At 45.6% G+C, this 24,535-nt stretch overlaps 6 protein-coding genes across 6 annotated transcripts; 4 read left to right on the forward strand and 2 right to left on the reverse strand.

Moving 5' to 3' along the window:
- Window positions 1-944: 944 nt before the first annotated feature.
- RhiXN_10174 (Flavin containing amine oxidoreductase) lies at window positions 945-3,029 on the reverse strand (the record flags this gene model as incomplete). The annotated part of the gene is made up of 7 exons (XM_043329990.1): window positions 945-1,095; window positions 1,150-1,264; window positions 1,316-1,495; window positions 1,550-2,019; window positions 2,069-2,134; window positions 2,184-2,665; window positions 2,718-3,029. The coding sequence occupies 7 exons, from the start codon at window positions 3,027-3,029 to the stop codon at window positions 945-947; spliced, it is 1,776 nt and encodes a 591-aa protein (XP_043184087.1).
- Window positions 3,030-4,844: 1,815 nt separating this feature from the next.
- Window positions 4,845-6,616, forward strand: RhiXN_10175 (alpha/beta hydrolase family protein; the record flags this gene model as incomplete). The annotated part of the gene is made up of 11 exons (XM_043329991.1): window positions 4,845-4,872; window positions 4,934-5,258; window positions 5,305-5,339; window positions 5,390-5,469; window positions 5,530-5,673; window positions 5,730-5,792; window positions 5,862-6,138; window positions 6,184-6,203; window positions 6,267-6,369; window positions 6,428-6,504; window positions 6,536-6,616. 11 exons carry the CDS (start codon window positions 4,845-4,847, stop codon window positions 6,614-6,616), a joined length of 1,233 nt encoding a protein of 410 aa, XP_043184088.1.
- A 1,789-nt stretch (window positions 6,617-8,405) lies between these two features.
- On the forward strand, window positions 8,406-9,932 carry RhiXN_10176 (F-box-like protein; the record flags this gene model as incomplete). The annotated part of the gene is made up of 1 exon (XM_043329992.1): window positions 8,406-9,932. The coding sequence occupies one exon, from the start codon at window positions 8,406-8,408 to the stop codon at window positions 9,930-9,932; it is 1,527 nt and encodes a 508-aa protein (XP_043184089.1).
- Window positions 9,933-14,181: 4,249 nt separating this feature from the next.
- RhiXN_10177 (Retrotransposon gag protein) lies at window positions 14,182-15,722 on the forward strand (the record flags this gene model as incomplete). The annotated part of the gene is made up of 2 exons (XM_043329993.1): window positions 14,182-14,335; window positions 14,401-15,722. 2 exons carry the CDS (start codon window positions 14,182-14,184, stop codon window positions 15,720-15,722), a joined length of 1,476 nt encoding a protein of 491 aa, XP_043184090.1.
- Window positions 15,723-16,125: 403 nt separating this feature from the next.
- Window positions 16,126-18,119, forward strand: RhiXN_10178 (Transposon Tf2-12 polyprotein; the record flags this gene model as incomplete). Its single annotated transcript, XM_043329994.1, has 2 exons — window positions 16,126-16,838; window positions 17,153-18,119. The coding sequence occupies 2 exons, from the start codon at window positions 16,126-16,128 to the stop codon at window positions 18,117-18,119; spliced, it is 1,680 nt and encodes a 559-aa protein (XP_043184091.1).
- A 553-nt stretch (window positions 18,120-18,672) lies between these two features.
- RhiXN_10179 (Retrotransposable element Tf2 protein) lies at window positions 18,673-23,706 on the reverse strand (the record flags this gene model as incomplete). Its single annotated transcript, XM_043329995.1, has 3 exons — window positions 18,673-22,059; window positions 22,111-22,935; window positions 23,458-23,706. 3 exons carry the CDS (start codon window positions 23,704-23,706, stop codon window positions 18,673-18,675), a joined length of 4,461 nt encoding a protein of 1,486 aa, XP_043184092.1.
- Window positions 23,707-24,535: the final 829 nt, after the last annotated feature.

Genomic DNA, 24,535 nt, shown 5'->3' on the forward strand with positions numbered 1-24,535 from the left:
ATACACAGGCATCTGCCGCGACAGCTCCTTTTCCTGATGCGCTAGGTGATGGTATGGTTTCAGTAACTCGGGTCGGGTGACGGTTATTGATGTTTGTCGGGTGGGAAGTTGTAGCACGAATACTCATATGATACGGAGAGTTACAAATAGATAGCTAACAGATCATGCCAGTTAGATTGGAGCGCCCCTAGAGCAGTAGGCAGGTTAAGAATACCCGGCATCGTCGGTACTGTGCGTTGATAATGTAAACCCCATGGCGAATTCAAGACTTTCATAATATACGTCTCGTTTTAGGTACAAAGGAGTCAGCCCCTGTTCGTTTTAAACATTGGGGAATGGTCGACGCCAGGGTACGTAGTAGGATAATATTAGGCGTTCAGTATGAAACGACCTGGAGTGTAACATGCAAGCCCACAATGAAGAATAATTGGATGTTGAATCAAGTAGTTTATTACGACAAGTCCTCAGCTGTTGCGTTATTGATTGGTACGCAGCGAAATTACTGACACGACATAAATGAAGGTATGGTACCTCAGGCATCTCGAGTTAACCTATGTTAATGCTAGGAATATCGGTGGGCGACAGCATCCAGGTGAGTACCTCCGGAGAAGCAGCTGAAGTGCGTAAAAGACACTCTGTTATAGTGGTACTCCAGCTTTGACATGCGGAGCGCGGCGACTGGAGGAGCCGGGAAAAAAGAAGCAACGTGAAATACAGAGACGTGTGCAATACACGAGTAATAGCGGGGGCGCAGGCCTAAGTTAAGGATGGGTTCTCTCGATCGGAATCGCTGCCGACCAAGCTTGATTCTCAAGTTAATGTAACAAATTTAAATCGTGCAATATGATTCATTTTCATCGATGTTTACAGCTTCGGAGATCATCATCTCCTTGGTACCCCCTACGAATTGGACCGTTGCAGATAGTTGCTTATCCCGAGCTGCTTCAAAAGCAAATCTTTCGGTAGTAAGATCGGGAAATCTTCACAGCTCCTCCATGGGGCACTCCTTCAGCAGTAGCTGGCTGGTTGGTTAGATAACTGGGGTCTATCTGGCCAACCACTCGTTCGGCACTCTCCAACGCGCCTGCAACCCACCTGTGATCTCAAGTACGTCAGGTTTGGTTTCACAAGACAGAGTAGTTGGCTTACGCATGACATGTACTGACTGCCTCTCCGGCGAAATGTAACCGTCCGTCAGCCGCGCATCGAGTCATACTCTTGTATAGTGTACTAAATTGTCCTGGACCGAAGAATGCGTAGGCACCTGCAAAATGTTTATGAACAAGGGATTACAAGTGAAGGAAAACCTACTTACCCATTGTCTTGGGGTTGTGAGTCCAGTCGAAACCATACATAGACTGGAACTGGTCTTCCAAGAAGCTAAGATCGACGCCATGAACATCCGCAAGGTCTCGTAAAATGGCATTCTTCAGTCGTTCGTTGTCGAACGATGCCTCTCCTTGCATTAGCCCACCCATAGATAAGGCATCTTGAGCTGCACGCAGAACTGTAAGTCAGAGTAGCGGGACGTTGGATATCAGATACATACTCCAGCAGTAGCTCGCAATCAACACGGTCGATTGGCCGTCCCCGTGGGATGGATACACCACAGTACGAACTGGTCGATCTGTCTTACTCTGTCCACCATTGATCCCAAATTTTTCTTTCCACCAATTGGTCTTGAATTTGATTCCCACTTTGGTAGATGGGCCAGGGGAGAGCATGAGAAGGGCACTCTTCTGAGTGTAATCGAGTTCGCAGGTTGAGAGATCGATAAATCGCATGACCTGGGGAGAAACGGCCAAAACAACGTGAGAGTATCCTGCCTTTACGAATGAATCGAAATCAGGTAGATCCGGCTTCGTACGGTGTTTCCCGGAAATGGTGAGCTCTCCAGAAGCCTTGTTGAACACAACAGAGGTGACCTGATGACGTAGATAGATATTGACATTCTCCTTGAATGTCTCGTCCGTTTCTAGCCTTTCCCTCATTGCGTCAGTAATCCTCTCCGAGCCGTGCCTATTTTGGCTGCTCAGCGGCTAGATCATGCTATGACTGGTCAACTCACTTGACGCATCGCCATTTGGTGTCTGGTAACCCTTCGGCAAATGCATACATCTCTAGGATTGTTTCACTGTTTACCGTGTCAGTCACAAACTTGGCCTAGTAATAAAGTGACTCACACGAAAGCGCGATCGAACCACCCAGCAGAGAATGTCATAGTCTCTAGCCAGTTTATGACTGTAGTAGGATAGAGCTTCTTTGCTGGGAAGATGACCTGACCCGTCTCGCTATCTATCACTTCGGGAAATTCCACAAATGCCATCAAGCTACGAGTAGAATGCTTGTCGTAATGTTCCACAAGGTATTCAAGAGCATCATTGAAGTCAGTTCTCAGTCTATGCAGCCACCTTGCATAGACATTCTCCATTAGTCTGTCGTAGCCCTGGTCCGCCCATTCGTCAGGAACATTGCCTCCTCGAGCTTGGCAAGCACCAAAGTCTTCACCTTGTGCATCACTTTGTTGGCGTCGAATACCATTGTAGTACAAGAAAGATTCCCTGGTATTCATACGGTATTCAAGTAATGGGATGTCAAGTTCTCTGAAAAGCTGGTAGGTTGTTTTCATGACCGAAGTGCACGGGAACCGCATTGCGCCAACGTCCTAAGGAGCATAGAGATTAGCGTGAGCCCTCTGGAAGAGCTGAAATACAAACAAAGTAATCCCATTCGCCTCCATGTGGAAATTTATACGTGTAAAGGCGACCACCAACATGACCAGCCGCCTCGAACACGTCAACTTTGTAATTGGCACCAAGTTTCATTGCCACACGTAAGCCAGAAACACCCGCGCCGATAACAGCAACACGTTCAACGGGCTTGATAACATCTTCCTTGCTATCACCCTGGGGTAATGGGATACCGGTGTCGAATTTGAGTTCTTCGCTCTGATATTTCTTGATAAGTAGTGTGCTATAAGCCCAAAAAACTTTAGCAGTATTGTCGTTGTCGACTTTGTAGAGATCCATGGCGTAAAATGATAAAAACGCAGGCAGGTACAGCTAGGATTGGGTTGACAGAGCTGTAGAGGGACTGTAGTGCTGGATGATAGATCTTAATTCTCCATCATTTATATAGAATTTGGCCTGTGTCATTACACAACATGGGTCGAAAGCGGTCTCGGGTGCTATTGTAAATGTTCCTGTGTACTTTGAGGCCAGCCTGGGTGAATCTAGATCAATGCCAGGTACATTCGTGACAAATTGACGTAAATTTATTGAGTTGGCTAACGGAAGATGAGAAACCGAGTCCGGCAACCCAGAGCGCTGACAAGAATAATAGAGGGATGAGCATGAGGCTATACCACCTGACAAGAGACAGACCTCAGGATTCAATTAGTGGCGGACCGGACTACACTACCTCCGAGTCTATGTTCAGACTTTTCAGCATTGAACAATCGGACAAATCTGGATTGAGCAATGCTGATTTGAGTGAGTATATTGAGGCAGGTCTGTTGGTTATGAACTGCGAGTGCAACGTGTTCGACCTTCTATAGTGGGTATATACTAAAATGCGGATACAATGCCTTATAAAGAAGACTTAGATCGAATATGCCTTTACAAAAAAAAACAAGTGAATCATAGAAATAATGCATAGCATCAGTTGAAAGCATTTGAAGGCCATAATTAGTGTTGAACAAAGCATTAACGAGGCCCGACAGACTTGGCTGCTCAAAAAAATCGTTCACTTCTCCAAAAGAAGCGCTTAACTCCAGAGTTTCCCAGAGCGCTCCAGACATCTACAGGGGCCTCTAGAATACCCTAGAGCTAAGCCGCCTGATTGGTAATCTCTGGGGAACTCCAAACAAACGGAGGTTTACTTGAGCGGCTAGGCATATATAATGATTGATTGTAGCATTTTTAAGCCGGACTCTGGTTTTTGGTGCTAGCAAGGAATTATCACTCCGACTTGCTTTTCAGTTCTCAATATTGTTGAGACCACGGTGGAGACGGGGATGTGTAGCGGTGGAAGGGATGAATCTCCGCGTATGCGGGCACGTGCTATATACATGCGACTGGGGAGCATACCCCCGTGTACCCCCTACTCCAACGGCCCCTACTCTCGGAAACGATTATTCAAGGCCATTTGGAACCAATCCCCCAAGGCGCTTCCCATAATAGGAAAAGGCTTCTTTCTTCCACAAAGACATATCCCCGTCAAACACTGTCATAGGGCTCGAATATCTACACATGAAATATCGGAGGGCTCACCTGAGTCGATTGTGAGATAGCCGGGTCTTGGTACTTCATAATAGACACCATCGAGTCGGACACTTCGATCCAAATCTCATACATCAAGCCATTCCCCTAAGAAAGCGGTTGATCTTTCCAACCACCTCTTGCCATCATACGTTTGATTTAAGCGCAGAAATCTTTCTGACCGAAAGAATCAATACTTTAGTCCAAATGAATCTACTACGAACGATGGTTATGGGTGTAGTGTCGGTTGTAGGAATGGTACTAGCTAACAATTCAGCTCACCAACCCACGGTACATATATCGAAAACATGTTCCGAATATTTTTTTATTGAAATGTGCTAATATCGTGGTACCCTTAGACTATCGAGAGAGGCCAACGTCCAACCAGAATTTCACTCTACGTGTAATCCGACTTCCCGCTCTCAAGAAGGCCCCTGAATGGCTTAGTTCAATATTTATTGATCCAGGAGGCCCAGGCATGTAACGAAAATTCTGAACATCTGCTTTCTATTTGAGTACTCATAAAGGTCCTCAGGCCAAAGCGGGCGTTCCTTGCTTGTCGAGAAGTGGCATTAACTCCGAGAGATGACCGGGGGCCACTATGATCTTATTAGTTAGTAATCTGTTTCCATTTATTATCTTTTTAAAACGCATTGGATACTCACCTCTTATAGGCTGGGACCCCCGGGGTGTGCCTTCTTCTCGGCCACAGGCACACTGCTTCGATAGCGCGTCCGAAGAAAAGAAGCTCTGGGCCGATACGGTGTTTGGTCCTGGGCTTGAAGCACGTGGTCATTTCTCAACCCAGGATGATGTTGCCGAGTTTCTTGAACTTTCCCAATCAGCAGATCAAGTCCTTCTAAATTTCAAGAAAAAATGCGAACAACGGAATATTCCAGACACACTATCGTATATAGGCACAGTTGCAACCGTAAGGGACATGCTTGCAATCAATGAAGCTTATGGAGGCGCGGAGAAAATAAATTTCTGGGGATTCTCGTAAGTGTTGAACTTAATTGCAGCCAACCGCTCAGCCGTGAGATAGACATGGGAGCCTGATCGGACTCTACTTTGTCAATTGTGTGTTTTGTGTAAACCCATATCCAGAAGCAACTGAATATTGGGCCTAGTATTCCCAGAGCGTGTGGATCGCGTTATTCTAGGAGGTGTTGTAGACCCGGAATATTGGGCGAACAAGCCGCCACATATGGTATGCTAGTTCATTATGGACCGCTTGCAATTAGGTAAATTACTGAGTCATCCACCAAAGTCATGGTCGGTCACAGCAACACATATTGATGAGATACTGGGGAAATTTGCTACTGCCTGTATTGAACGGCCCAAGTCGTGCGAGTTCGGAAAAGGCGTAAAGACTCAAGCCGAACTTCTTTCTAAACTCAAGAATCTACTTAACGTGAGCAACCTGGGATGATGTTTCTGTTGTCCTTCTGAAATCTTTGAGTCTAATAGCTAGCGTACGAACACAAAAAAGTAACGGCAAAACTGCAGAATTCAGCTCCTCTGGAATTCGTGGTGCGCCTACAGCTGTTTGATTGCCGTTACCTTGATCGCTGATAAGAGCTCAAAGAATCTTTACTAAAGAACCTGCCAGATCCCGATCAGTGGAATAACCTATCAAATGCTCTTTCCGGCATTTACGGAAAATTGCGATCACAAGCCGTAGTTTCCGGAAGTTCTGTACTCTCCCGCCTCTCCCCATATATGTGGAGAGGATCGAGTCATAACGATTTCACTGATGATACCCCCAATTACTCGTTTCAAGCGATTATCTGTGGAGATGCAGTTAATCAAGCTGGTGTGACTACCAAAGAAGTGTTTCAGGAGCTAATGAGAGTGGCTAAAGATGTTACTCTAATACGTGAGCTGGTTCAATGAATTTTGGAATATACTAATTTGTATTTAGTTGGACCGGCACGGGGCGAGGTAAGCGTGTTCGAGCATACCTGACAGCTTTGCAACCGCTAATATTACCGCTCGACCTGACAGGGTGGCCTCTACTGCCATCAATGGCCATACCGAGAGGTTGAACGGCTTGGTAGCCCATGGAAAACGAGTTTGTCGAAATTGTCAAAGCCACTTTTGATTCTAGGTGTGCATGTGCATTTCGTCTCCGGCGACTAGTGGTAGACCGAATGACTTGAATTTAGGGAACACCATCGACCCTATTACACCCTACAAGTCGGCTGAGAAGGTTGCCCATGCACTTGCAGACTCGACTGTGTTGGTAACGTAGGAAGCTTATGGCGTAAGTTTAGGTGACTATTCCCTTCGGAGGGTCCAGTAATGTTACTGCCCTTCAGCATATTCCTTCATGGAAATTGTCTAGCAAATGGTGAGGCCGCCAAATCATCCCTGATAATACGTCTACTGAGAGTGCCCGCAGTTTTCTATTGTGCAGAACTATTTCGTAAATGGTACTCTTCCTTCTCCCGGAACCACCTGTAAAGTAAGGACGATTAAGTGTGCTAATATTACATTTTATCTAACATTCATACAGATATACAGGATCCCTTTCCTGGAGGAACGGCGGATGATAAGGGGCGGTCAGAGCTCTGATGAGAATTTCCCGAGGGAGAACTTGTTCATCTAATGACGATATCAGCAACTATCACGATCCATTGTTGCTGCCCTTCCTTCTCCTTTATGCAAATTATCTGTATTGTGGCTGCTTCGAGCTTAAATTTATGATTGCCTCTTTGGAAATCTACCGCCCTCCCACCAGCTATAGTACCCGTTTATCAAGTTGAATCGAATATCGTGGAAAGTGTACATGTGAGATTTCACTTATCGTCCACTCTTGTAATACGAACGTCGATGGCGACCGTGTCGCCGAGATAATGAAAATCCGTAGAACACTCGATTGTTGTGGTTCGAAAGTAAAGACAGTTATCAGAGAATCCCCCCCCCCCCCGGGACCTTATAAGATCAACGGGGTTCGTACATGAGTAAGTGGAACAATTCAAACGAGAGCATATAGTTAGGAATCAGATACAAGCAATAAAGGTAGCAAAGGGAGGGCTGAAATGGTCCGTCGGGTGAGCGTGGCCGACTTGATTATGTAAGCTGTTCGCATATAATAGAGTTAATATACGAATATCGTGCATCCCTTACAGTACAACAATAATATATAAATTGCCTTCAAGTGGAGTTTTTGTGACGAAGCCAAAGCATGAAGCGAGTCAAGTGACCACCGCTTCATGCCGTGTCAACTTGCGTCCGACCTCACCTTCCGGCCTCGCACATACCGAGTGCCGCGGCACGCCTTTGCGTGTCGTTTTTACCACACCTACCATCCCGTAAGGTCATGAGAGCTGGTTTGGGCCGCCCAGCCACGAGCCAGAATCGCTGCCGGGCGCGCCCGGTCCACCCTCGCTGCTTCGCAGCGCGGGGGCTCCCCAACCTTCACTGCTCTGGGTCTCGTGACCGACGCAGAGGATAAATCTTTATTCAAACGGAAGATGCCTATGAGCCGCCTACCTAGTTAATAGCCCTGGGCTGGGGCCAATAAATCAGTTACCTCCAGAAATCTTGCCTCACAAATTTCAGCTTATGTTGACTCAAGCTTATCGTATGGGTAAACTTATTGCTTATGTATGTCGGAGAAGAGAAAGTAGAAGAAGTCCCAACTTGTGCTCCGGCGCGAGCCATCGTGTGATAGGCAGTAGAAATAATATATGGAAGGAACAATACGTACAAAAGACAAAACCTTCAGGAGCCAGGTGAGGATGAAGGATGGCTAGATTGCGCAGATGGTCTGCCACTTGTTTTTCATGTCGAAGAATCAGACCTGTCGAACAGTGAAGGATTCAGTCTAACACTAGGGTGTTTCAAACAGAAATGTCGACATTCCCATCTTGGCGTCTAGTGGTCCAAACGGTAAGTTCAATTTAGCGCCTAATGAGATCATAGTATTTCTAAAGCTCAAACTCTGAGAGATTCTTCGCCTCGTTCCGCGCCTAATGTGAATTTGCAATCAAGAACCATCGCTTAATTACTTGTGACGTCGACGACGCATCCTTGAACCCACTACTACCGCCTGTTTTATCTAGGGATTCGACTGAGCAGTATACAGAGACAATTAGTTGTTAGGGAGCTTGACACTTGGCTTACTTCTGTATGGACATCATGAACTATGCTTGCGATCGCTCTGCCCCCACTGCACCCATTGACAAGCTACCAACCGAGCTGTTGATCGACGTATTTCTCCTTGTACTGTCAGGCCATTGCCAAAGTACCTCTTGCACCAGTGTAGACACTCCGTGGGATCCCATCTCATACCCTGATTGTCTAACGCATGTTTGCTATCGATGGCGCATGGTCGCAATATCAGTTCCTTCTCTATGGACCCACATTGACCTAAACCCACATGCACCGAAGGGTGAAAGTCTTATTGATTATGCAAGGAACTATGCTCACCGCTCCGGTACTCTACCACTTGAGCTCCGCCTACGCGATAAGGCGTGTGTGCGGAATGATGCCTATATTATGAAAAATGTCTTCTTGCTTCTTGGCCCTCGCACAAAATCGCTCGATTTTACCATCACCTCTCCCGAGATACTACACTTCCACCGCTTTGTCTTTGAGTATCTACTCCCAAGAATATCTCCCAGAGTTTTCAAAACACTCCGAATAAGTTGTGAGGTTTCCCTCCCAGACTCGTTTATAGCTGGCCGTGATTCCGATCCTTGGGTAGTCTTCGACTCGGACAACCCAAACGATTATGACTGGGGGCCCAACATATTGCACTGGGAACAGGATTTTATAAATTACAGCTTTTCGGGTGTCACAAATCTACGTTTATGTGGTGTATTCTTCAACTGGTCGAGCCCACTATATCATGGCCTGGTCGATCTCCGGCTCACCTCTCCGCCTATAGGCGGGGCAACCGATATATACGTCTACACGTTGAGGTCGATCTTGTCGAAATGCCCAGAGCTTAGAATATTCCATTTCTCTCTTCAACTTATTATACATAACACAACAGATGACGAGTCATTGTTCGAGCAACCAGAAGAACCTGTATTCTTACCAGAGCTGGAGGTCATCCATGTATCCACAGCAAATGCATACACAGGAAGACATGAGTCCTTCCACGTTGGATCTCTGCTTCATCTACTCGCACCCGGTTCTAAGCCACTCCAGCTCAGTCTCGAGACTGGACACAATCAAAATGAGCATTTACTGGCCTCAGATGAAATGAAGGGGTTTTTCTCGAGGTCAAAAGTAGAACGACTCTGTCTTCGGAACGGGCATCAATCAATAAACGACCTGCGATTCTGCCATCTCCCAGTTCTGAAGTTTCTTGTGCTTGATTCCTGCCGTCACATCTCAGCGTTCGCAGACCCGAGTTGGCCGTTGGTACTGCAGTCTGTTTTTGTGAATGCCGCCACGCTCACCTTGGAGGATTTGCGTTCCATTGTTGGGTTGTGTCCTGATGGTCTTGTGCTTTCACGGTGCATGGTACTTCGCATGCTTATGGGCCAAGAAACCGCTCTTAAGTCTGTACCTGAGGTAGAGCTACAAGCCATATTTCCTGCCGTAAATTTTACCACGGAGGATAGATTGTGGTGTAATCTAGTTGCTCATTGGGGCCTTTTGATTAGTTCATCCTCTTTGATGTATTCGTGTGCCACTGTTTGGTTCATCAGTTAATTGTCGCATATCAGTTTGTACGGTAATTATCGTTCGTGAATAAACCATGACTGCTTTAAGGAACGTGTATATAGATGTTAGATACTGGTTACGTGTCTATGTCGAAGGTTCTTCATAGGTTTGCTGCCTCATTATACTATACCCCTGACACTCTAGATATAATCAAATGTTTATGAATGCTACTCAAGGGCTTTCACCTTCTTGCTTCAAAATAACTTCATCAGTTCTATGATCAGAGTGACCCCCTTGCTTGAGGACCCGATAGAAGTATGTTGTATTTGGAGTTGTTAAATCAGGGGCCTAAGGGCGGTATAGAGCGAAGAAGGGATACATATGGTCAGGCAGAGCCAAAAAGGTCAACAAGGAAAAGAAAGTAAAGTGAACGAAAGGACTTCTGCTCGTGCGCTCGAGTAGAATACACCTGGGCGAAAACACAGGCCTAGAGTTACAAGATGTGTAACCGATTTGCTGTTACAGATTCTATGCCCTTCATGATTCAAGCTCTTCCAACGGCAATCGGGTACGCTCGCCGTGTAGGAATTAATGTGCGCTTCGGAGGGGCTACGATAACTTCCGTGATACCCTGTGGGATGCTTATGTAAGCACTCAGCCCAATCGCATCAAGTCATAGTCTTTGATCTTAGCCTGTCTGCACATGGCTGATGACATGTCGTATGCAGCCTTAAGATCATCGGGGTGGTACAGGACGATTTGAAGCATGCATACGTTCCTTCGACAAATGGTTTATATGAGCACAAACATTTGTTATCCTCGAGCGAGCACGAGCCTGGATCTGCCTTCCCAAGGCAACCTGCATGGCCACATTATGATTAGATATGTACCGTAGAGCTCAACACTTTGAACGTGTTACACACCTACACTACACTCGGGAAACCCCTGTGCGGAACAAAAATGTAAAAAGCTTAGAATCACTACCAGCGAAAAGAAGAAGCAAAGTCCAAAGGAGCGCATAGTAGAATATAAAGACGTCTTATGATAAGAAACAAGGAGGGTAAGGTTGGTAAAGAAAGGAGATCAAGCCGGGAAGTTCGCTCATGATATACTCTGTTAGTCCGAGGGTGATCGTATTAAGGAACCCCAGGTCCCCTTAATAATATCCTCATATAAGCAAGATGTGAGGTATACCCCACCTTCCGATCTCATTTCAATAGGATGTTGGGATGGTCAGGGCTCGGTTATAGATGCATTTGGAAGTAAATGTCTATGGGCATCCAAGAATTCATCAGTCTGTGGTTCAACTTTGGATCAGACATATCACGAAATGATTCCTTTGTTCGCTGTTTGTAGTCAAGTGTAATAGGGCAGTAGTATTTCGAATATGATACATAGACAGATGCTTTGAACACAGGCATCACTGACCTTATTTTGATTAACTCCACTCACCAGAAACGGTCAAGCAAATTCCTGTATTATTTCAATGTAAAAAAAAAAAAAGTTTTCTTTACGATACAGGCTGCAAAAATCGAATAATCGAAGATAGACGTTAAACCTTCTCTAGAAGAACCGCTAGGGTTTGTGAGTGCTCTGGAGCGCCCGTAGTTCTCCGCGCGCTCGTTGAGATTCACGAGCAACAGAAGGTTCAGTCATCACGCGTTTTAGTAATGTCCCAAAATAGCAGAAGCGCCAGCTGACTAAGACTTTTCATAGTTCAGTGGATGCATAGAGCCATGGGCACTTCCAAGCGTTCCTGAATCCCAGCAGGTTTTGCAGGGTGTATGCTCCAGGTTTGAAATTTTGTGTATAATAATAACTTGTACAAGGATAAAGATGCAAGATATTGCTATGGATATGCATGATAGGTGGCTTTGTGCCAAGTGTAGGTGGGAGAGCCCAAATCCACCAGCAGTTGCCCCAGGGGTATCAGCCAAGCCACCAAAGATTGCAATGCTGTGTGGTAGGTAGTGATAGGTATACGTGGCGCCTATTTATAATATTGTTATAATCCTGAAAAGCTTGGGGTGAGGTACATGCCTTGTGGTTGGTACATTGTGTAATAAGGCAGATGTGAGATGAGAGTGGTTGGCTTGAACAGAGGACAGTAACGGCTGGGTCAAAGCTTAGGAGTTTGCATAGACTAGCTGAAGTTCTTGTATTTGAAAGAGTTCTGAGGACTAAGTACATCAGGGGAGGGGCATATATAGAGTAACAAGTGTTGTTTGTCTGTGTAGTAATAACAATGAAATAACAATCAACAGTGAGTTATGAGTTGAAAGATTTGAAATGAAATGGTCATGTGATGGGTTGTTTTTTCTTTTTTTTTCTTTTGATTCATATTTAGAGAGCTACATGCAAACAATGCAAACTGCTCACTCATGTGATGGGTTGCGCAAGCAACCCTCACAGTGGAACCATGGTCTAAACTCACTTGAAACAATATTAGATAACTCACATATCACATTGAATTTTTGTGACCTGTAGTCCTTGCACCATTAGTCTATTTGTTGTAGACACAAACAATACCACGGAATTTATTCCAATTTTCTCAAATTTAAACAGACTTGAACAGACAACATTTTCAATCACGTGACATTGGCGCTTATATCATACACTAAGCGCCAAGCCATGTCCCCCCTTGCGCTTACTCAGCACACGTAGCCACCTCCACCTGATGACATCACTATGACACATCAGTGACATGTAGGCATGAGTAAGGCCAACAGCAGAGCGGGGTTCTTATTTGATTAGACATTTGATATGATGTATTTGTAATTAGTTCACTTGTAGAATATATAAGGAGGCCAACCAACCATGGTAACACCCAGGTTGATTACCTCTTGTTGCATCTCTACTTTGTACAAGGACCTTACAGTCCAGCAATCACTAAGTTGCTAAGCCTACACTGCCTTAAGCAGCTTCTCCATTGTACTTAGGTAGCCCCTTGTTGCCCTTACAGGCTTGGTTGCTGTAGTATAGGTTGTTGTTGTTGTAGGTAGTGTCATGACCTTCATTGGCATGACATGAATTTCTACTATTTTCTACCTTTTTTTCGAGATAGTTTCCTTTTTTGGTATATATTTATGAATCATCAAGATCACGTGACATATTTGATATATGATGTGAAATTGTAAATGACTCACTATTTAGTACTGTTGTTTTTGATGTGGCTTTCCTCATGTATATAAGCCAGGTCAAGTCGCCGCTAAAATAGCAAGACTTGACCTCTTTGTCAATTCATCCTAAGCTCACTCCTACCCTTTGCCCAGGCCCCTAGTTGGCCATCAGTGCACCTTACTAAGAAACCCATAACCCAGGCCTAGTTGCCCTCTACCCTACCATACCCCTTGGCCCTTTGTTGGCCCTCTACCCTGTTTCATAGTCCATTGGTGATAGGGCCACGGACTTTAAACCCACTTGTATCATAGGTCTGAGCTTAGTCGTGACACTAGGTCAAGTCTTTCTTACTTGTACTCTTGTCAACAAACAAGAACTGCGCTTAGATAAGCACCAAAACCCGAAACAGTATCACATCGTAGCCCCTGTGTCATAATCAAAGACAGGAATACAAGTACCAGTACGGTTGCGGGATAGCCCTTTGCCAGCAATTGTCCGCACACCAAGGTGTCCGCACCCTTAGCCATACGCTGTTAGTCAGCCAACCTTCCGCTTACTAAAAACCTGACTAATCATCACGCTTGTACACAGCTGTTGATATTAGTATAAGGATAGTCTAACGCTAGTAGGAAAGCAAACAGTTAGTAGTTTAGCGCTATAAAACCATTTTTATCTATCTGATTGAGTACCAATTTATATTGGGAACGCATTCTAGTGTTCGATTTTTTAGATCTCATCCTTTTTGCCATCTTCTGGCCTTACTCCATTGTCACTCGATATCTCTATCTTGAAAAAACCCTTGTTGACATCAATCACATCCTTGTGGGTTGAATTGAGAACCTCAAAGAGCACATAGCACGAATCGAGGAACCTGGCCTTGTCCAAAATATTGCAATTTTAAAAAGCCATCAATCCTTTGCTGAACGCCTCAATACCATATACAAAACAGAGGCACAAGAACACAAGAATTTGATTGCAAACCTTGAATCACATAATTGCAATCTTGCTTTAACTATTGAAGAGCAAGAACACCTTATAGAAGAAAAAGACAGGCTATTGGTAGAGAAAGAAATCGAGTTAGACAACTTCCATTGCTTGATCCAGGATATCACCCAAGATGGAAAAGGGCGTATCCATTATTACAAGGAATATGAGTTTTTTGCAGTCTCATATGACAATGCCTGGTTTGGGCGCAATGGGAGAGACTAGTCTGACTCCCTCCCAAATCCAATCGGGGTGGTCTGCCCCTTCTTCACGTACTCATACTCCTGCACCTGCGGCTGTGCCGCCTCATGTATATTCTCCCATGTCTTTTGATCAAATGTCAGATCGTGAACTTCTTGATATGGTTGCACAAATATGATTGTATTAAAAAAGGAATTTTTGCAACTACAAGGAGCCTATGAGGCACAAGGGGATCAATTAGCTCTATTAAGGGCTGAATTAGAAGAACATTGCAAGCAATTGCATAATCAACATATATTTTATTCCAACCAAATCCAAGGAGCAGCTGCTTCCATACAAGTAGTGCAAGACCAGCTAATTCATCTTTCCCCTTCTTGTTCCACAGCTCCTCCACCTCCACCTGCTGGCACCAGCACATCCACCTCCACCAATCCCCCACCTGCTCCTACATCTCCTAATTCAGATCTAAAGTTTGCCAAGCCCAACAAGTTTGGTGGAAAAAAGGAAGACGCCCTCAACTTTATTATTGCCTGTCAGGCGTATATAAGGGCAAAGGGAGCTAATAGATCCCATGAAGAGAAAATACTGTGGGTCACGTCTTATTTTGAAGGTGCAGCAGAAGACTGGGTACGTCCCTATAAGGAAAGGAAGGTGTTCAGAGGAGAAGCAGTCCCATTATTGGAAAACATTGATGTATTCTGGGCCGAATTTACTAAACATTATGTGGACACAAATTGTGATGAGAAGTACCGCCAGAAATGGAATAACTTGCGGCAAAAGGCCTCAGTTCAAGAGTACACTCAAGAATTCCAACAATACTCAGTGTCCTTGGGCTACAGTGACAAAACCTTACATGACAAGTATTACAATGGCCTTAAAAATGACATCAAGGACATCATGCTCTCCACCATGTTCCAATGGCGTCGCGCCACAGCTCAACAAGTTTACAACAAGGCAGAGGAGATTGCAAACCACATTGAATCTACTTGCTTATCCAATTCCTCCGTCTCCACTGCTTGTACTACATCTACTGCTGTCCCCACTTCCACCTCTAACCCCACTTCCACTCGTACTTGTCTTAACGTTGGGGATAATGTTTATATGATTGATCCTACCACTTGCCGCGCCAAGAAAGGTGCTATCACTTCAATTGTTTGCACTACCTCTGGCAATATGCCAAATGTTAGGTGGAATGGAGAATCTAAAGATACAATGATCCCATTCCCCTCCCTTAAAAAAGACAAACAACCTGCCGCTACTGCCCCAGTCAAAACCATTATTGCTCCCACTCCTGTCCTGGCCTCAAATTCTAAAGGCCCAGGCCCTATGGATCTTGATGGAAGGGGTTTTGCAAATCTCACGTGTCATGTATGCGGGGGCAAAGGTCATTTTGCATGCAATTGTCCCTCCAAGCCCATGTCTGGACATGTGGCTAACATTGACTGGTCCTGGGAAAGACCTAAAGAAGAAAGTTGTATTGAAGTAGTTTCTGATGAGGAAGAGTTGGGAAAAGGAAAAGCCAAGGCCAACTAAGGAGTAAGGCACTTGGCTGTATGCTTGCGGATTTGCATTATGAGAACAATGATTTTGAAATACTTTCCTTATGTAATACATCTCAAATATATGCATCATTCTCTGCAAATCTGTGTGAGACTCCTAAATCCCAAAAATCAAGTTTTTTGGCTAAACCTTTTCAAGGAAAAGCCATGATCGACTCTGGAGCAACTTCTTGCTTCATCCACCCTCTTTTAGTAGAAACCTATCAACTTCCAACCCATATACATCCAATTCCCAAAAACTACGCGTTATCAATGGCCGAGAAATTGATTCTGGCCAAATTACCCATTTTACTCGGTTTAAATGTACCATTGGCAGCCACACCAAAGAACTAGAATGCCATATTTCCAATATTGGCAATCACCAATTAGTTTTAGGAATGTCATGGTTAAAAAAACACAATCCCCAAATTTTGTGGGAAAAACATACACTTGTTTTTAATTCCTTGTATTGTTCCAACAACTGTCTAGCCACACCTGCTGTTTTAGAACTCAAAGCAGTGGAAGAAATTCCTGCCCCTTATCAAGAATTTGCTAGAGTATTTTCAGAGGAAGAATTGTCAAAACTACCACCCCACCGTCCTTACAACATTGCCATTGAGTTACTTCTGGATGCGCAACCAAGACATGGCCCCATATATAGTTTAGGTCCAAGGGAAGATGCAGAACTTAAAGAAACCATTGAGAAACAGCTCAAAGCTGGTCTAATCCGCCCGTCTAGATCCCCTATGGCCTCTCCCATATTATTTGTCAAAAAGAAAAATGGGAAACTACGCATGTGTGTGGATTACCGGCGTCTGAACAGTATGACCAAGAAAAACGTCTATCCCCTGCCCTTGCCACAGAATCTCATTGAGAAATTACAAGGTGCCAAGATCTTTAGCAAATTTGATCTTAAGGCAGGATACAACCTAGTCCGAATCAAAGAAGGCGATGAATGGAAAACCGCTTTCAAAACAAAATACGGACTATTTGAATATTTGGTCATGCCCTTTGGACTAACAAATGCACCGGCAGCCTTTCAAGACATGATGAATGAGATATTCAGGGACCTTCTGGATGTCTACGTTATCAATATTTGGACAATATTCTAGTATTCTCTCTTAACAAAAGAGACCATGAAGCCCATGTGCAAGAAGTGCTTAAAAGGCTGCAGGATAACAACCTTTTTTGCAATATTGAGAAATGTCATTTCCACGTCAAAAGGATTGACTACCTAGGATTCATTATATCGGAACTTGGCATAGAAGTAGATCAATCCAAGGTCACAGATGCAATGAACTGGTCAACACCTAAGAATGTCAAGAATATTCAGGAATTCTTAGGGCTTGTAAATTTCTATAGACAATTTATTCCAAACTTTGGTAATATGGCATGACCTCTGTACAACCTGCTCAAAAAAGATAGTAATTGGAAATGGGAACAGGCGGAACAACAATCCTTTGATGGCTTGAAGAAATGTCTTACATCAGCACCTCTACTTTTACAGCCCAACACTACAAAACAATTCTACGTAGAATGCGACGCATCCAATTACGCAACAGGAGCCATATTATCCCAGCGCAACCCTGAAGGAAAATTGGCCCCTGTAGCATATCTATCAAAATCCCTGTCACCTGCGGAAAAGAACTATGATATTTTTGACAAAGAGCTGTTAGCAGTCATTAGGGCATTCAAGGAATGGCGTCATCTATTAGAGGGGTCGGAATTACCAGTCCAGGTTCTCACGGATCATAAGAACCTGGAGCACTTCTCCACATCACAATCCTTGAATAAACAACAAATTCAATGGGCCAACTTCCTGGTTGATTATAACTTCCAAATTATCTACAGACCTGGAGCGCAAAACAAGAAGGCGGATATTCTCTCAAGGCAATATGATTTAGTACCCCTTGAAGGGGGGGTAGAGAACCAAGTTCTCCTGAAACCAGAACTTTTCATTGCGTCAATCACTCCAGATCAGGAAATTAATGACCTGATTGGTGAAGCAATCTACAAGGATGAACACCTTAAGGAAATCTTGTACAAACTCCAGAGCAAGGATAAAGTAGTCAACTGGGAGTTAAAAGAGGGATTACTATGGTATCAAGGAAAAATCTTTGTACCCAGAGATGATACTATTAGGAACCTCATCTTGGAGTCTAGACATGACGCATTACTTGCAGGACACCCAGGACAAACCAGGACACTAGAACTTATTTCCAGGAGTTATTACTGGCCATTGCTGAAAAAGTTTGTCAATTCTTATGTCAGCCACTGCAAAACCTGTATCAGGTCCAAGCCAACAAATCAAGTACCTGTAGGACTGCTAAAGCCATTGCAAATTCCTGAATGTCCCTGGGAAGATATAGCCTATGTCGTACACCAACTGTAAGGTTGGGTACTTGCTAGTGGGTGGGCACTTAGGCCGTACTGCTACTGACAATGTGTATCTAACTATCTAACTAGGCTATACTAATGCCACGTAAGGTGGACTTCTACTAACTACTGGGAATGGAGGGGCCTTAGGCCTGGGAGGGGTGGTGAGCGCAATGAAGGGGTTAACTTCTGTACTACTGGGGGGGCTGGCTACTTAGCTGGCTGAATGTCCTCCTCAATGGTATGAGACAAGGTAAAATCAACTTGGGGTCTCCAAGCAATTTTCCTGCTGTTTATATAGACAAAAGAGAAAGTATATACATGGTCAGTGCGTGAGATAAGGAAGCGTTCATGTGAAAAGAGAAGCGTGCTGCGGGCTGCGCAGAAGCGTGGATTTCTCCTAAGCGCCCTTGGCACGGCATCTCGGCGCGGCATCTTGGCATGAATAAGCGCCAAGATCACGTGACCAAAAAACATGAGATATTGAGTCCGTAAAAAATACTAAAAATGATAGAAAATTCAGGCAATTCTAATGGTATATGTTAGGAGGTTATAACATTGCCCCCCCCTTAAAGGCTCTTGGCGGAGTCACAAGCCTTTTTCAGTCGTGACTTGTTGAAGCGTTGAATTTCCTCCTGACTGTGTTCCAGGAGTTCTTCCAGCTCCCACAAGTTATCTTCTGGTCCATAGCCCTTCCACTTTATCAAGTAGAACCACTTTCCTTGTTGCCTCTTGGAGTCAATGATCTGTTCCACCTCGTATTCTTCTTCCCCTTTGATTGTTTCTGGAGGGGGACGTTCTGGAAATGGTTGGCTAGGAGATTCATGGACCTTGGATAATAGCCCCACGTAGAATACATTGTGGATCTTCAGAGTTTCCGGCAGTTTTAGGCAATATGCGTGACTGGAAATCCTTTCTAAGACTTCAAAAGGGCCTAATCTCTTTGGGTCCAGTTTATTGGAATTGGTCCTTAGTTCCACATTCTTCCCATTTAGCCAGACCTTCTTGCCAATCAAATACATAGGTATTGTTCCTTTGTCCCTGACCATTTTTTCCTTGCTCATTCTGAGAGCGGATTTGGCTTCCTTCCATTTGTTGGCCAAGGTGTCTGCTAACTGATCCGCCTCCGGCACATTGGATGGCACGTTGGAGGGATTCATCACCGGATTTTTACCATAGACCAGCTCAAAAGGTGTCTTCCCTGTGGACGCGTGTTTGGTGTTGTTGTACGCGTATTCTGCCAAAGGCAACCACGTGGACCAGTCCAAATGGTCCACGGTCACGTAGGAACAAAGGTAGAATTCAATGAACTGGTTCACTTGCTCCGTCTGACCATCTGACTCTGGGTGGTAGGCTGAGGAAAACAATGGCTTGATCCCTAATCTTTGATAGAGGGCCCTAAGGAATTTTCCTGTGAACGTGGTGCCTCTATCCAAGATGGTCCTGATTGGTAGCCCATGCAATTTCCATACATGGCTGACAAATAGATCTGCCAGGCCCTTGGCTGTCACCTTCTTCAAGGTTGGGATAAAGTGTCCAAATTTTGAAAAGGAGTCAATGACCACTAGGATTGCGTCGTGCCCGTTTGATTTGGGAAACCCTGTAATGAAGTCATATGAGATGGTGTGGAAGGGGAATGGTGGGACTTCCAGGGGTTTCAGAGCAATAACAGGAGCGTGGGCTTGTTGGTTGGCTTGGCATACCGGGCAGCATTCAACCCATTCCTTGGCTGAGGACTTCATTCCGGGCCACCAGTAGGTTCTGCTAACTAATTCTAGTGTCCTTTGTTGCCCTGGGTGGCCTGCCAAAGGGGAGTCGTGGAATTCCCTCATTAGTCTTTCCTTGATGGGTTCTGAGTCTGGGACAACTAGTTTCCCACGGTACCATAGGAGGTCCTCTTCCCAGTCATAATCTTGATAGGCTTTGCGGATGGTTGGGGGAGCGTTATTGGCGTCTTTGGTCAGGAATTTAATGATGGGTTCAAGTGATGGATCTTCTCTGAGTTTTGAACAAATTTCTGTGACAATCTCCACTTCCTCCTCTGATGTATTGGCAAAGACCTCCGCTGGTAACATGACTTCTGGTTCCGGTGGTATATCTACGTAATCGGACCTTCTGGACAGTGCATCCGGTTTCCCTGACTGTTTTCCTGGGCGGTAGTGGATTTCAAAGTTGAAATCACTCAGGAATATGCGCCATCTTGCGTGTTGCCGGTTGAATGTCCTTGCCTGCATCCAGTACTCGAGGTTGCGGTGGTTGGTGAACACTTGTACTGGTTTATTGGTTGCCTCCAAGAAAATGCGCCATTCCTCTAAAGCCTTGATAATTGCCAGAAGCTCTTTGTCATGGGTGTTGTAGTTGGCTTTGGCACCTGAGAAGGATTTTGACATATAGGCAATGGGGTGCAACCGGTTATCTGATCCTCTTTGACTTAGAATAGCTCCCATGGCGACTCCCAATGCATCTGTCTCTAAATAATAAGGCAGTGCTGGGTTGGAGTGTATTAGGACCGGGGACCTGGTGACTAGGGTTTTTAATTCCTGAAACACCTCTTCTTCCTGGTTCCCCCAAGACCATGGGGATTCCTTCCTTGTGAGATTGTGGAGGGGGCATGCTACCGAGCTGAAATTGGGGATGAACCGGCGGAGGTAGTTGACAAATCCTAAGAAAGCCTGGACCTGTTTGACCATTCTGGGCTGTGGCCAAGATGTGACTGCTTTGATCTTCTTCTGGTCCATGGAGAAGCCAGCAGGGGATATGACAATGCCCAAATAGTCTACTGTGGTGACGTGAAAGTGACACTTGGAGAGTTTACAGAACAGTTGATTCCTTAGTAGCCGTGACAGGACTTCCCTTACATGGGTTGGGTGGTCCTTGGGGTCTTCTGAGAAGATCAGTATGTTGTCCAAGTAAATAACCACGGTGACATCAATGAGGTCCCTGAATAGGTCATTCATAAAATGTTGGAAAGCGGCAGGGGCGTTTGTGAGACCAAATGGCATGACTAAGTATTTGAATAGGCCATATTTGGTTCTGAAGGCTGTCTTCCATTCATTGCCTTCCTTGATCCAAACATTATTGTATCCCCAGCGTAAGTCCAATTTGGTGAATACTTTGGCGTGTCTGAGTTTAGCCATGAGGTTGTCCTGCCTAGGGAGCAGATAAACGTTCTTGTGCGTGATGTCATTTAGCTTCCTATAGTCAACTACCAATCTTAGTGAGCCATCTGCCTTCTTTACAAACATGACAGGAGCGCCGGCAGATGAGGTACTGGGGCAAATCTTGCCTGTTGCCAATTCCTTGTCAATGTGTTGTTTCAACACCTTAGATTCCGCATCCGTCATGCTGTATATGGGGCCAGGGGTCAGTTTGGCGTCCGGGACAAGGTCTATAGAGATGTCATACTCCCTATGTGGAGGGAGGACCTTAAATTCTTCTTCGCCAAAGACTTTAGCAAACTCATGGTACTGAGGGGGGAGGTCTGCTAAAGGGTTTGAGTCCGCTTCTTCTTCAGAGGCAATTTGAACTTGTTCAGGGAAGGTGACTAGTCCCTGTTGCCAATCAATCAAAGGAGCTTCTGCCGTTAACCATGTCATGCCTAGAATAGCCAGTGTGTTGCCTATGGGGCAAACAAGGAAAGGAATAGTGTGGGGATGGCCATTGGCCAAGACCGCGAGTTGAACCTGGTGCCATATGCGACCAGTCTGTGAAATTGTACCATCTAACATTCTCACAACTTGTGGGTTTTTGAGTTGGGTTTTTGGTATTTTATATTTTTCCACAATCAAGGGGGAAATGAAATTCAATGTGGCTCTGGAGTCAATGAGGGTTTTGAGGGGTTCTGCCAGGAATTTTTGGACATATAGATTGATGAATAATAGAGGTTTTTTATTTGAATCTAGAGCAAGAGATACAAATTCTACACTATCTAGATTGTCCATTTTTTTGGTTGGGGGCTTGGCAGCAGTCCTCGACTTTATTCTTTTCCCAATTCCTCCTCAGCCTACCTTGGCAACTTCCTTGATAGTTGCCTTCCAACCATTAGGGCACTGTTTGATGCCATGCCCCTTTTGACCGCACTTGACACAAAGGCCAGACGCGCGGCAACGGTCCCTTTCCTCCGGGGTAACGTAATTGGGGTCCTCTGATAGTCGGACCCATTGAGTGGTGGTAGTGGAGGTGGTGGTTGCGGTGACCGGGGACTTGGCAGGCGCCTTCTTTGGGCGGTTCTCCTCATTTTTGCGGCAAATGTTGTCAATTTTTATGGAAGCCGCAAAAATTGCTTTGAGTTTGTCAAGAACGCTATCTTTGGTTGATAGCAATTCCTTCACTTTCCAGTGGAGGCCTTGCGTGAACTGCGCAATGTAGGCTTCCTTGTTCCAGTCTAATTCCGCCATGAGATTGCGGAACTCCGTGACGTACTTGGAGGTTGTGGTGGTTTGGGAGAGTGCCGCAATTTTCCTGGCAGCAGCCCTCTTGGCATCTGGATCAGCAAACGCCTCCTTGAATTTGCCCGTTAGGGCCTGGATGGTGGTAGGGGGGTTTCCTTTGCCCTTGATGATTGCCCCAATAATGGGGAGCGCCCAGTCTGCAGCCTTATTGGTCATGTGGTAGAGGATCCACACAACCATCTGCTCCTCCTCATTGAATTGGTCCCGGTGGAGGGCTACCCAGAGCATCATTCTATCCAGCCACTGGGTGGCTTTGCGGCCCCTAGTGTCTCCCTTGTATGGGTCAGGGAGGTCCATCTTGGGTCTCTTTACGCTGGACCCAGCATCAAAGGGGGTAAGTGACCCAAGGTGCCTTCTAGGCGTTCCTTGAGGCTCCTTGTCCTGGACACGGTCACATGACCAGTACAAGTGGTTGCATGCTGGCCCAAGCCCAAATTTGGGGGGTAGCAGGTGTAATCATGGGTTGTCAGCAGAGGAATAATAGGGCTCTATGGCTTAGTGGTCAAGCTGGTTCAATTCCGGCTAGTTCTATTTTCCTCTGTTTATGACACTTGGTAGAACTTGGAAGGACACCAGTTCTATTCCCACCATGGGAAAAACTTTTCACAGGGGCGCTGCCCACCCAAAAAAGGGGGGCAGTGTCCTGGACATGGTCACATGACCAGTACAAGTGGTTGCATGCTGGCCCAAGCCCAAATTTGGGGGGTAGCAGGTGTAATCATGGGTTGTCAGCAGAGGAATAATAGGGCTCTATGGCTTAGTGGTCAAGCTGGTTCAATTCCAGCTAGTTCTATTTTCCTCTGTTTATGACACTCCTTTTTGGGGCGCCTTGGTTCTTTGTCTTCCTCGGAATCAAATCCCGTTCCTCTTGATGGCCTGAATGGGGCCTTGCCCAGGTCTAACCGTGCCTGGAGTGTGGGCTTCTCCTCCTGTGTGGGTAGGGGGAGTGACAGGCCCAGTCGATGGGCCAGGCTTGGTTTGGGGGACTCCTTGATCCTTATCCCCAAGGAGGTCCGCTGTTTCCTTGCATATGGCCCTAAGCTCAGTGATTTGTTGGCTTTGGGCGCGGATTTGGTCCTGCAGGGACCCAACTGTGGCTGTGAGGGCTGTGATAGCCTCAAGGAGAGCGGTAGGGGACGGCTCTGGTTCCATCCTGGGCAAGTCTTGCGGAGCGGGAGATGTGCTGCAAGAGGCCGGTTGGGAGTGGGATGGAATGGAACGTTGAGAGGAGCAAGAGGAAGGCCGGGAGTAAGGGTGTGGGACTCCAGAGCAAGTGGAGGGAATAATGAAACGGCGTGGGGGGAATGGGTGCCTGATACGGAACTTATGAGCGGTTTTTGCGCAAGATGTTGTTTGCTAACTCCTTGCGTCAAGCACCTAGGGTTGAACAATCCCTACAGCAAATCAGCAGATCTGGCGATTGTGATATGTGCGGGTTTTTTGCAAGCGGGTGTTTCAGCTGTCTAGGAGCGCTACTTGCAGAGTTCCGGCAAAACTTGTGGTATGCGGGCGATCAGAGCCTGTCAGCCTTATAGCAATTTGGTACTACGTGGGACCAACGCTAGTTTGATTATTAATAGCAAAAGGCGAGTCCGTTCACGTGATTTCCCTTGTGCTAGTACTGGAGGTCCTCTTGTTGTCAATCAAAGCCTACAGAAAGTTGATTTTACAATGTTGTACGCCAACTGTAAGGTTGGGTACTTGCTAGTGGGTGGGCGCTTAGGCCGTACTGCTACTGACAATGTGTATCTAACTATCTAACTAGGCTATACTAATGCCACATAAGGTGGACTTCTACTAACTACTGGGAATGGAGGGGCCTTAGGCCTGGGAGGGGTGGTGAGCGCAATGAAGGGGTTAACTTCTGTACTACTGGGGGGGCCGGCTACTTAGCTGGCTGAATGTCCTCCTCAATGGTATGAGACAAGGTAAAATCAACTTGGGGTCTCCAAGCAATTTTCCTGCTGTTTATATAGACAAA

Source organism: Rhizoctonia solani, chromosome 11, assembly GCF_016906535.1.
Source record: "Rhizoctonia solani chromosome 11, complete sequence".
NCBI lineage: Eukaryota > Fungi > Basidiomycota > Agaricomycetes > Cantharellales > Ceratobasidiaceae > Rhizoctonia > Rhizoctonia solani.